Raw genomic sequence first — 12,641 nt, forward strand, 5'->3', positions numbered from 1 at the left:
TATGAAAGTAGCAAAATAAACCAGTTTCCCCCCAAGGAAAGAAATCTGTGTTAAAAAACTAAATAATAGGGTGAACATTTGTCCCTGATAGAAAGTGAAAGCCAAAATTTACATCATGACACTTTGCCCTCACCACTAGTTGATTTAGACGTTTCAGGTTAGAACAGATTGAATTATGCCATTTTTACACTCTCATGTTTTCATTCCTGAGTCAAAACATATTAAAAAGCAGCGCATAATCTAGGGACTGAGAAAGAGTGAAGCTTCCATTCTCCATTCCACCTTTGCAAAGGACCATTTCCATCATTTGTACAACACTGTAGGTGAAGAAAGACCAAAGTGGCTTAATAGTCTGCATCTTCTGAGGGCCAGACAGTGAAGGTTGGTAATGCTGGTTCACCATTTAAGTTCAAATACAGCTTCTTTGCACTGATGGTGGCATTTCCACTAATACTCCCCTTCTCTCTGGCTGCTTGCTGGGTGACTTCCAGGCGAAGACGGAAGAGGAGGAAACGCAGCTGGAGGAGGTGGATATTTTTCCCCCAAAGTTAAATACCTGGTAGCTGCTGCCTGCCATTATCGTTGTGCGGGGGGTGGAGCACTTTTAGGGTTTATTTGTGAGTTTTGCTCGTTGTGGCTTTAGGTTCTTAAGATTTTTATTCCTCTTGTATTTTAATGTCTTAGACTATCCAACTCTGAGTCATTTCTGGTGCTTGCTGATTGATATACACTTATGTTTATTTGCCTTTTCCCCCCTGTGTGTGATTTAATTTCACAGAAAAATTCCTTGAGAGTAGAAGGGGATAATATTTATGTCAGACATAGCAATTTAATGTTGGAGGTTTGTATAATTTAAGAAAACAACTCTGTCCTAATGGCTGCCAGGCTGCTGTGAACGGGGGGTCACGCACAGGCTGGCTGGCTGGCAACTTTCAAGCACAGTGCACGAAATGCATGGGGGAGGTTCACCTTGGGAGTGCATGTTACCAGTCCAACTTTGTTCTTTTAAAGTGGCTTAGGTAGGAATATATCTACTAGAAGTTCTCAAAGTGACAACTGGGAAAAAAAAATTCTGTGTAATCAAATGAATAAAGTTTTTATTCATTAATCTTGAAGTTCTGCAAGTAAACCTGTTTTCTCCTAATGGGTTATCTCCAGGGTTTAGAGTCTGAAGTAACATGATCCCATCCTTAATACATGTTCACCAGAACAAATATTTGTCGATCGGCATTAAGTCATTTGGCCCTGTGTCCACAATGTTTTTTTTTTTAGGTGGGGCGAGAGAGTGCCAAAATCCATGCAATTAGGAATGTGGTCCACTTAAAATCTTCCATTTGAGAGTATGCTAATTAATAGGTTTGTTTTGATTAAAAAGAAAGAATAAATGAAAGAAAGTAAGAAAGAAAAGAGGAGGAAAAAAAAAAAAAACCTAGCCACCCAATTAGGAATGTAAAATGTATTCTATTCCCCGTGTCACACGAGAACGGTTTTTTGTTTCTTTTTCCCCCTTCTTTTAGGGTAGTAGATGGCAGTGTATTCAGTGGAGAACTGCAATCCTCAGTAATTTGACTAATCCGGTTGCTTTCAGCAGCTTTGATAACTGTTGGAAATGTATTTTTGCATAACTTACTAAAATGCTCTAAAATGTAATACGTAACATTGCTTTGAACAAATGCAAGAAATGTGCCTGATCTCAAGCCACAGTCATTTTTCCATGCCATGCAAAGATTTTTAGATTTTCATGAGATTTTGCAAATGGCAATAGCAGCTCGTAGATGAGCTACGATGCTTGTGCATGCATATGGAACATCTAATTTAATCAGATGCATGACCTGTTTCTCTGGGAGGAGTGGGATTGAAAGCTATAATCCACAGGTGGCCCCATGATTTTTGAAATATAAGAAAACATTTAAAATTTAGTTAAAACTGTTTTCTGAATACTGCCTTTTATTTCCACAAATGTGATTTCTCAGGGCCAATCTAAAAAATCCCACAAGTGACATTTGTCAGGGCCTATTTCGGTGAAAATTGACCTGGTAGTTTTCCTCGCATCTTTTTATAAGGACTGTTTGGTACGTGGGTGGCTGGACCCCGCATTTGTGCTTGGCAAGTACGTGAAACCAATATGACGTTCATTTATTTTAGAGAAAGGCCAAACAGAAGCAGCCTCTGGAAGCTGTTCCGTTTATTCCATAAGGATTAAAAACCATTGCTGGAATTTTCTGAAAAAAGCCAACCGTTGGTCCCCCTACCCCCTTTTTTTGGGATGATCCTGGACCGGATTCCTGTCAGGCCAAATGGGCTTTGAGTCCACCTTTCTCTATTTTCACTTGCTTCATTATATTACAGCGTGCAACTCTAGTAGTAACCCTAATGAGAGAGGTAAATTTGCAGGAACAAAGTCATGGGCTGCATTTCAAATCCAACTATTAGAAAGAAGGGTGATTGGCCATGTTGAGTATTAGTTCCATAGCCTCCTTCTACTGATTTCTTAAACAAATCTAAACAGGGAAGAAGTCAGAACCCTTTAAGACAGGAATCACAAAAAAATTGCACATTGGTTTTATTTTCAAATTTGGACAAACTCATATTCCTAGGTGATGATATGGCTTTTGAGACTTGGCATTTTTCTTGCTTTACTATGTTTTTTTAATCATAAGTTTACTTTGTCTTATTTTTTGGTTTCATTTTTTATTTTTATCCTATTGGGTTTTTTTTTGTTTTTTGTGTTTTTTCCTTTTGGATTTTTCCCCCTTTATTACGTTACATATTGCTAGGACCTGGATAAGGCCCAGGAGGAAATACTGAAACACCAGGCTAGCATTAGTGAACTCAAGCGCAATTTTATGGAATCCACACCCGAACCACGCCCTAATGAATGGGAAAAACGACGTATCACACCTCTGTCCCTACAGACACAAGGGGTATGTCACTAGCTATTTGTTGGCTGTATGTCTCAATCCAGCTGTTCAGTAAAATTTAGGTTGCTAATCTTATTATGTTGATTCTCAAGAAGTTACAAAATGTTCCCTTTTTTTAAAAAAATGTAACTGCTAATAATTTTTAAAATACTAAATATTTATTAATAATGTGTAATACTTATCAACGTAGTTCTTGGGTAAATTGTGTGAGTTTCAAAATACCTTAGAATAGTTTCACTATTTTACTCAAGTAAATTAGTAGTAATGAATTGTTACATAGGGGGACTTAGAAACTGACGTATATTGTATTTAGTAAGTTAATTATTGACTTCTGAAATAAGAGAGTTTGTTTAATAATTAAAGAATTAGTAATTAAAGGGATGTAGGAATGTAGACCATATTTAGAATGGTTTAAGGTAATTACTGTGAAGATAGTTAAATTTAGCTTTAAAGACTGATGAGCCCTGTTGAAAACTTGTAAAATGTTAATTATACAACTTAATACTGAAGCTTCTTAGTAATGAAATGTAGATTAGTACTTTAAGAACATTTTCACCCATAACATCTCTCCAAACTCATTCTTATTCTTTCCATGGTTTATTTCTCTCCGCCACCACTATAAGCATTGCCTTTAGAATATATTCTCAAAATATTTCTTCATTCTCATCTGTATCTGTTCTTTTTGATGCTGCAAAATCTCTCCCGTTGTCAACCAAGAACTTCATGGGCTCGTTTATTTTACTTGAGGGAGACAGTGATCATACTATATTTAATATGCAGTTTTAAAAAGTGTGTTCAGGTGTTACCCTACAATTTCCTCTTTCCTCTTTTCCTTTCACCCCTCTCTTCTCCTTAAATTCATCATCTAGTCTGACTTGAATGTTACCAAATTGTAGGCGTTTGATTTAGATATTCTTAGGCTATTTTTATTCACCTTTTCTTAAAAAGCAAAGCTGTTGGTTACTTTAAATTTCTAAGTTTGTGACAGTGAAAGGAAAACAGCTATTTAAAGCAGATGAGCAAAAGTAATTGCTAAAAACTGAAAAAGCTTTTGACAATATTAAGATTTAAAACACCATAGCAGGGTCTTCTGAAGTTGTATACAACTTTAATTCTTATTTTCAGCTTTTCTGAAGATATTAATGTCCATATTTCAGAATCAACTCTAGAGCATTGTGTTTTCTGGGGAAACAGTGTCTGATGACGTGCTGGGATTGTGTCCTCCCTTTATGTGCCGCTTCATCTGGTTTGTTCCGCTGACCCACACAGTCGTTTTATGTCTGTGTTGCTATAGATGTAATGTACTTGTCTTATTTGTTGATCATGTCTATTGTTTAAAACAATAGAGCAAAGGAGACCATCTTTTCAAGGATATTTTATCCATGACGGAGAAGCATCAGATGGCGGCCGCATGGACAGTTGAAGAGAAAGCCCAGGAGGCAGACAAGGTGTTCACCTTGCATCCTTGGATCTACTCTTGCTTTCTCCCCTTTTCCTTTATTCCTGTCCACAGCCATAAGATACTCCTTTGTCCTTGTGTATCAACCTAAATTTTTTAAAATAAACTTTTGAGTGCTTAAAAAGTAAAATAGAAACATAGGATCATTAGATGAGAAGCACCATATTGCAAAAGTACTTTATTTGAAAATCCACAGTTTGAAATGCAGACATCTCAACCGATTTAGGTGATAAAGGACCCCTAATTTTGATGGATGTGGCTGGCAGTTGGGAAACCATGATTTCACACGAAAATGCACTGTTTGTACAACGCACACTGTGGTGGTGTTAGAGTAACGAATTATGTGTGATTTAGGTTACTGTTTTACTAATTACATTTGGAAACCTTTTGAATTTTTATTTTTAAGATTTTCAATGGGCTAAAAGATATTGGTGTATGCGAACAGCCCCTCGGATCTCTCTGTGCTCCTGCGTATATGAAGTATCTGGCATTACTAGGGAAGTTAGCTTTCCGTTGCTTTTACGTTGTTATTCTTCTATCTCTAGTGATTTTGCTTAGCCAGCTGGTCGGCTTGTTGTTTGTTGAGACTAGAATGCTTAGAGTCTAGTGGAGGAGATAGCAGACGTGCAAATTAGTAACTAGAAAATTTGGAGCGCTAAGAAGTGTTAAGGCGATGAAATACTTGTCGAGTTAGAAGGTTATTGGGAAGGCTTGGGAAGAGATAACATTTGAGTTGAGGCCTTAGTGATGACAAGGAGGTGGACGTGTGAAGTTTTTTCCATGTGTAAGGAAGAGCAGATGCAGCCCCAAGACAGGAATTAATTTAAAGGACTAAAAGACCAAATGACAAGGTCTGAAAAAAGTCTAAGAGGTCAGACTCCAGATCTTGGCAGGATCTTCAAGAACATATTAACAATTTGGAGTTACGTTATAGGAGTGATGGGAAACCATTGGAGAGCTTTAAGCTGAGTAGTGCTATAATCCCACATGTATGACAAAGACCCTTCTGGTGCTGGTTGAGGAATGGATTATAGGGGATGGGAACGAGAGCACAGATCGGAATAAGGAGAAAGTGTTTCCCTTCCACCAAGTCTGATTTTGTGAGTCGGTAGAGAGTATTACTCATCAGAACATACAGTGGGATGGTGGGGGAGGCAGATTAAGTGGAAGATGAAGCCTTGCGCTAAGAGAATCTGAGATCTGGTTGAGATGAAATATTTCTGGAACACTGCAAATGAGAAACATAACGTCATAAAGCTAAACCAAGTGACATCTTTATATACTTTAAAGGTTAGCTTGAAATCCAAAGCCAATCAGACTCTCCATGTAAAATGATGACTTTAATATCATATGCTTTGAAATACTACATAGTTTTGAAAATCTATCCTCCTTAGAAGCGAGTCAGATGACATCATTTGATCAATTTAAAGTGATGTCCTTGCAGTAGGAAACTGGGATTTTGGTGAAGATGTTTAAAATGATCATTTTTTCTGGATGTCATCGTTTAGGGGAGTGTACAATATAAACCATGTACAGTGAAAACCATCCATTCGTTATTGTAGAAGTTACATTAAAATGATGTTATGTGAAATTTAAATCTGGAATTTATCCACTGTTCAGCTCCTAAATGGTTTATCTACGCTTGAAGTTACTGCTTCTTTCTTATTCTTTTCTTCTCCAGCACATGCAGGGAAATACATATTTATTTAACACACATATGGACTGTTGTAACTGCAATCATCCATTCACCCAACAAACATGTTTTGACCACTTACACTGTATCCGCCCCGCGCCAAATAACACATCATTGCTATTAGTTGAAAGTTAAGTCTACTGGAGTGTTTTGACTTTTAACAGAATACCTTTTAAATTTCTGTCTTTGTTGCATCTTCATTTTGCTACTTAATTTTTCAGGGTTTCTTGATTATCTTTAAATTACAGTCCTTAATAAAATGTAAAATAAAAAATTATGCATAAGAGTAAAATTTGACCAAGTTTTCCAAATGTCTATAATATGTGTTCTATAGATTAAAAAAAAGAACAGTAATAGTTTCTTGTTTAGAAATCAGTACATCAAACTTTCAAAATGGTTTCAGTACATTATGAATAATTTTGAGAGTAGAGTAGAAAATTGGAAACCAAATCATTTAGTCTTTAATAGGCAAATAACTATTGTATATCCTCTTATGTATTGTGAGAATTATGACACACTTGAACTTGTATAAAATATGAGTTTATATTTTATATAGAAACTCCTGAGTCTAGAGATTACATACATTGGACTTATAAGGTAATTTTGGAGATATTTTATTGAATAATTAGATGCATGGCAGTTATTTAAACTCCCCAGTGATCTCTTACCGGCTAGGACACCATCTCCACCCACCCGACCCTAGGGATGGTGTAATTATGGAGATTGTAATTAAGCTGAAATTGTCCAGAAGCTTTTTTTTCTCTCCTGAGTATTGTGCTTGCGCACCTCGCCCTCCTCATCTGTCGTACCTACCCTTCACCCCAGTTAGTGCACTGTCCCAAGGGGCATCCCAGAATGCCATTCATTTATTCATTCATTTATCTGTCTTTAAGATCTCTGAGCAGTGGGTTTTATTAGGAAGTATTCTTGCACACATCTGACGTGAGAGGGGAGCTTCATGGTGACTCGTAACCATTGGCATTCTAGGTACCTGGGATAGTCCCCAGCTTTCCTGTTGTGCCCTCAGGCAGATTACGGACTGTCATTTAAGGGCCAGAAATATGAAGATTAAATTCGCCTTAATAGCCTTTCAGGGATAGATGATTTTTACATTGCTCAGAGTTTCCCCCTCTGAGTTTGTCTTCCTGTTTAGAGTTTTTTTTTTCTTTACCTGTTTCTTGTTGAAAAAAAAAAAAAGATACTGTTTCTTCATTCCATGGCATATTTAGCATGTCTGAGGGAATTTCGGTGGGTTACTGTCAAAGCGCTTGCCGTACAGACAGAGTGGTATGGGGCAGGGGAGAGGTCATAGGAGCTGAAATGGTTAGTGAAGGCCATACACAAAACGTGGAATATTAAGTGGACCTCAGAGAGATGACAAAATTGGCAAGGCCCAGAGTGCCTGGGGAAGGGCACTGGAGGCAAGGGGTTAGGGACACCCAAGCGCTAACACCGAAATAAGTGTAGCAAGTGCAGGGGCCACGCCGAGAAGCTCCCTCAAGAATATACGGAGCAGCGTTTGACGGATGAGTGGGTTGGCCATGCTCAGCTTGTGATAAAGCTTCAGTGAGAAACTAAAGAGTTTTAGCTTGTTTCTGTAGGTTAGAGCTATCAACGATTCTCAAGCAGGGTGGAAAGCTGTCATTCAGGCCAATGGCCACAGACGCCTGCTGCAGAATCTTTTAGAATCCTTGCCTTTCTTTCAATTTATGCTGCTCTGTGATTCTTTCTTGCGTAACCTTTCCTTTCAATAGGTCACTGCTGTGTGTTCTGACTTATCGTTAACTCTTTGCTCTTCCTTTTCTGACCTCTCTAGAGCCTAGAAGAGGAGATAACATCAATTTTGTTTAGTGAAAAGGGCTTTTCTGGTAGCATGAAAGCCTCCTTCACCTCAGCCACCACTTGGACAGCAGAGGGCACTGTTGTGAACTCCAGTGTGCCTTCTGAAAAGCTTTCTTCCTCGCCCTTCTCACAGTTGCCTGAGGTGCATTTTACTTTGTTTCCCCTGTTTTTAAAAGCCACGTATAAGAGTGATTTTTATTTTTTGAGTATTAAGGAACCTCTTCCTCCAGTGCTTTCACTGGTGCAGTTAACTCTTCCTGGGAGAAACATTCAAGACATAATGACAGAATTTGGACTCGAGGAAAAGATACTGATTGGATGTTTCTCTTGCTTCCTTTCCCTCCACCCCAATTCTGCCTAAATTCAGAGAATCATTTAAACCACTAAGGCCCAGAGTCTGAGTTGTTATGTGGAGGGAAACCTTCAACCAAGTAGAAGCTAAGTATTTTTTGCAGAAAAGTTTTCAAAGCCTAAATGTCTTTTAAACATCTTCTGATGGCTTATTATTTTAAAAATCCTGCTTATATGGAAAAATTCAAAGTGCTTGCCATACTCAATGAAATCATTATTTTCATTTTTTTGGAATGACCCCTAAGGGATTCCCTGAACTTGGGCAGAACCCATCTGGCCATTTGAGGTTAAGTAATAAAAATAATGATAATGAAATGTCTCCTTTAGAAATGTTCTGATCCCTGGATATCTTTATTTATAAAGAAGTTTATAAGTAGGTACAGTTAAATGTTACCACTTTACCAAAATAGATTTAGAGATTTCCAGTTTAACATCTGAAACCTCTGGGCTTTCAGTAAACTCGGAAGGATGGCTCTCTTGGTCTGTCAGTAACGTGATCTACATGGTATTAATTTTGAGCAATGAAAACGTGCCCTTACCATGCCTTTAAGAATAACAGGGCAGATCAAAGACAGTGTGTGAGTATCTGTTGATAGGTGCCCTTTCAGGACCTTTTGCTCGTGGTTGTCCGTGTTGCTGGAGCAGATAAACATGAGGTCGTGTTATCTGTTACAGGAAACAGCTCCAGTCCAGTTAGTGTCTGGGCAGCTCCACAGCAAGGTCTCTTTCTGCCCAGAGGGTTCAGGGGTGCAGTGCTCTTCATTCAGCATCGAGATACTTTCTTGTATAAGTAGGGCTACTATCTCTAGCTGAATTTTTAAAGTTAGAGCACAAGGCATTAGTGCTACCCGAATGTCAAGAAGTTGGCTAGGCTTTATGTAAAGTTAAAAAAAACAAGGAAAATTTTAATCTTTAAAAACAGACTCCTTTGTAAGAAAGTTGCTACCCTGATTATCAATACTATAGCATAGGAAGTTACATTACTAATGTATTTCATCTTCAGGCATTTATTGAACGTTTAGGTACTGTACTTAACTGGAGTAAATCTACTCCTGCAAAGTAGATGCCTGCAGGGGCTAGCAGTGTGCATCTCAAATGATAAACTGGGTCCATTTCCGTTTTCAAATGGAGGAGCTAAATTCTAAGAGAAAACACTTGGAGCCATAACTGACATCCACCCTAATATTATAATATCCCTTTTGCTGATCTATCGCACAGTTTGGGATGTTAATAACCGTTTCTGAAATGACAACATTTTTATGTTAATAACTATGTGAGACAATTATAATTTTGCCAATTAAAGCTGATTTTTCAACAAGCCAGCAAAAGACAAAGGCATCATCTTATTAATACTATATTCATTTAGGAATTAGGGGTTCAGGCCAGGATTTTTTTTTTTTTTTTTTTTTGGTCTGATTAAAATCAAACTGTCAAATAGATTTTAAAAGTCTTAACATTTAAACTTTAAAATAATGAGTAAGCTCTGGTATAATTCCATTTTTTCCCCCTACCTTTTCAACAAGAAGGAGCTTATAGGTATAATAAAACCATTTCATCTCTTTGGGAGGATGCTAGCTGTTTTTGTGTTTTTGTTTCCTTCCCTAAGCTTCTTGCATTTGTCTGGATTGTCCTTCATGTGACCTCGGGCAAAGGTTTTTGTAGCTGTTGATTCTTGCTGTTCTGTCTTTGCGGTGTCGGATGTTTGTTTTGGTGGGCGTCGAGGAAAACCTTTATTGATTCTGTGTCCTCGGTTGCTTTTTGTTCCGCAGAAATGCGCTCCTGAGTCCGAAGGGCCTTGCGCCGGAGCCAACGATGCTGTTAAGGTTCTCCCCTTTTCCATGTTAACACCATTGCCCGACGTTTCCAATCCCGCTCACGTTTTCACCCGCTTCCCTTTCAGTCCACCACCATCATCATCATCTTTGCTTTTCTCCATGACATGAACCTGCCGTCGGTTAATTTTGCTTGCCGTCGTTTTGATTTATTCATCTATTTTTGTTTCCCCCTCATCCATTTTTGTTTCTGTGCAGAGTTCACTTGAGACTCTGAATATAGTGGAGGAGAAGAAGCAGGCAGAGGTTGGGAAAGACGAAAGAGTAACCCCGGCAGAGATGAACGGTAAAGAGCCGTCCCCTGGGCATGGTCCTGGGGAGATGCGGAAGGTGGAGCCGGGGACGCAGAAAGACTCCACCTCCCTGTCTTCTGAGAGCAGCAGCGAGAGCGAGGAGGAGGAGGACGTGGGGGAGTACCGGCCCCACCACCGAGTGCCGGAGGGCACCATCAGGGAGGAACAGGAGGAGTGTGAAGAAGAGGTGGACCAGGCGCCCGGCCAAGCAGCCGAGGTAGTAGAGAGGCAGGACCCAGTGCCGGCAGCCAGCGTGCTCACCCGAGCAGGTGCCAGCGTCGGCACGGTAGAAACAGTGACCCAGGAAAAGGTAGCGGGCCCCCAGATCCCTGCCCAGAAGAGTGTAAACGAAGGCGCCGTTAAGCAAGACGTGGGCGAAGACACGGAGGACGAGCAACAGAAAGTTAACGGAGAGGTGGCTCCCGTTGACATTGATGTTTTGCCGCAGATTATCTGTTGTTCAGAGGTAAATGGGAGACCCCAGCGGGAGCTCAACGCTAGAGCGGTTTCTCAGGTGGAGCACACCTGCCTCTCTTCTTCTCCTGTCCTCCCAGGTCTCCTTCAGCTTTTCCGACAGGATTCTGCTTTTGATCTCTCACGGGAGGAAGGGGGAAGGCCCTGCTTTGTCGATTTTCTGCCCTCTCGGGTCACGGTTTCTGGCGTCTTGACCGCAACTGGATCACCCGATAAACTTTCCAGCAGCAGCCGTGTCGGTTTTTCCCTTCTCATTTCACATTGAAATTTTTCTCTGCATGTTTTTGGATGTTTTCAGTGGTTTATCTTTAGTTGCACTGCCTCCTCACACTCAATGCCTTTTTGTTCATTAGAAAATTGTGTCTGTATTGTTGAAAAACGGTCAGTGTGTGTGTGTTGCTGGTGTCACGACTGGGTTTGACCTTCTGGCTCATTCTCTCTTCAGTTTAAGATTTTCAGAGTGACAGCAGGCTCCGATTACCGTGATGCTCTGAATTCAGCATCTAGCCCTGATGAAAACATTATTTCTTGAATACCCCTGGCATTTCAGGTTTTAGATTCCAGGGATTGTACCGTCTGGTCAGGAGACTTAGCTTTCCTTCTGGGCAGCGAGAAGCTAACAGGAGGATACCCTTCTCTTCTCGTTCTATCCTCTCATCAATTCTGGATTATTTGCAAGTTTGATTATGTGTTTTGTGAGTTGTCTCCATTGGGTTTGGGTCTTTTCCTTTTTCTCTTCAAGAAAGAGCACTTTCCATACTCCTCTTAGATTAAGTCTTGGTCACTAGGTGCAGTGTCTCTGATTTGGGAGTTAAAGTTATGCTGGGGGAGGATTTACTTCCGTGTGAGTGTTCCTTGATTAAAATTAAATGCCGACAGTAGAGGGATTATCCATATTTGCTCTCTTTCATGGGGTAGAAAATCTTGAAGTGACTTTGTCTTGAAATAATTAACTGGATTTATGTTACTTTTGAACTTCCGATTTCACTTCAGAGAAGACATTTTGAAAGTCTTTGAATGCTTTGAACTATTATTTTCTGCATTTAATATACAGGTTATTCCTCTTTAAATAATTACACTTGGGAATTTTCTCTCAAGGAAAGCACTGTAGTGTTTTGGTAGTAGTATAGTCTGATGGTGTATTAAAGATACATGCTCAGCAGACTTACAATGTTAACAGGCCGTGACCATCTCCTTGAATGTTTTAAATGGTTCAAAGCATTAATGCAACAATGGTGGAGTGACTCTAGAGATATAAGGTTTTAACTTATGTAATACAGAAGAAACACTGTAAGATTTAGACAGGTATAACTGAAAACAATCCTGCTTGAAGATATTCTTTCTGAAAATGGGATCTCCTTGTCGGTAGGGCAGAAAAGGCTTTTTGGGAAAAGAGCAAATCTTAGCCTACTGACCAAGTGTGCCAATTAAAGGCACACACACAAACCTTACAGCCTTCACACAAACTATATGCTTCTTCAAACTGTAATAAAAATTGAGGCAGGTCACTTCTCATCGTTCCTTCTGTTTTGTTTTCTTTTCATTTTATCATTACTTGCTTAAAGCTAAAGTTTTCCATATCACTGTACGCCAGGCTTGACACGTAAGTAATTTGGGACCATCATAATTTGAAGCCTACCACAATTTAGGGAGCCATTATGCTAGCTTATTCTTCGTATATATCTATACACATATATATGATATTTGAAGGAAAGTGTTTTTCTTTTGTCTTTTGTTTTAGATTATTTCCTTTTACTCTTTTCTTTTGTTCATGAG

At 39.3% G+C, this 12,641-nt stretch overlaps 1 protein-coding gene across 17 annotated transcripts in view; it reads left to right on the forward strand.

Moving 5' to 3' along the window:
* Positions 1-12,641, forward strand: part of EPB41L2 (erythrocyte membrane protein band 4.1 like 2) — a 210,451-nt gene that overhangs the window by 169,485 nt on the left and 28,325 nt on the right. For 8 of the 17 annotated variants that reach the window (XR_009702871.1, XM_061207161.1, XM_061207155.1 and 5 more), the window contains exons 13-19: positions 492-527; positions 779-841; positions 2,778-2,924; positions 4,268-4,369; positions 7,890-8,057; positions 10,036-10,089; positions 10,297-10,857. Coding sequence is in view for 16 of the 17 variants with exons in the window: in XM_061207161.1 (XP_061063144.1) it covers positions 492-527; positions 779-841; positions 2,778-2,924; positions 4,268-4,369; positions 7,890-8,057; positions 10,036-10,089; positions 10,297-10,857 (1,131 nt within the window). In the remaining variant the exon portion in view is untranslated. The remainder of the gene's footprint in view (positions 1-491; positions 528-778; positions 842-2,777; positions 2,925-4,267; positions 4,370-7,889; positions 8,058-10,035; positions 10,090-10,296; positions 10,858-12,641) is intronic. The other 9 variants (XM_061207164.1, XM_061207163.1, XM_061207162.1 and 6 more) reach the window with 9 other exon arrangements.

This window comes from Eubalaena glacialis, chromosome 12 (assembly GCF_028564815.1).
Source record: "Eubalaena glacialis isolate mEubGla1 chromosome 12, mEubGla1.1.hap2.+ XY, whole genome shotgun sequence".
Classification (NCBI taxonomy): Eukaryota; Metazoa; Chordata; class Mammalia; order Artiodactyla; family Balaenidae; genus Eubalaena; species Eubalaena glacialis.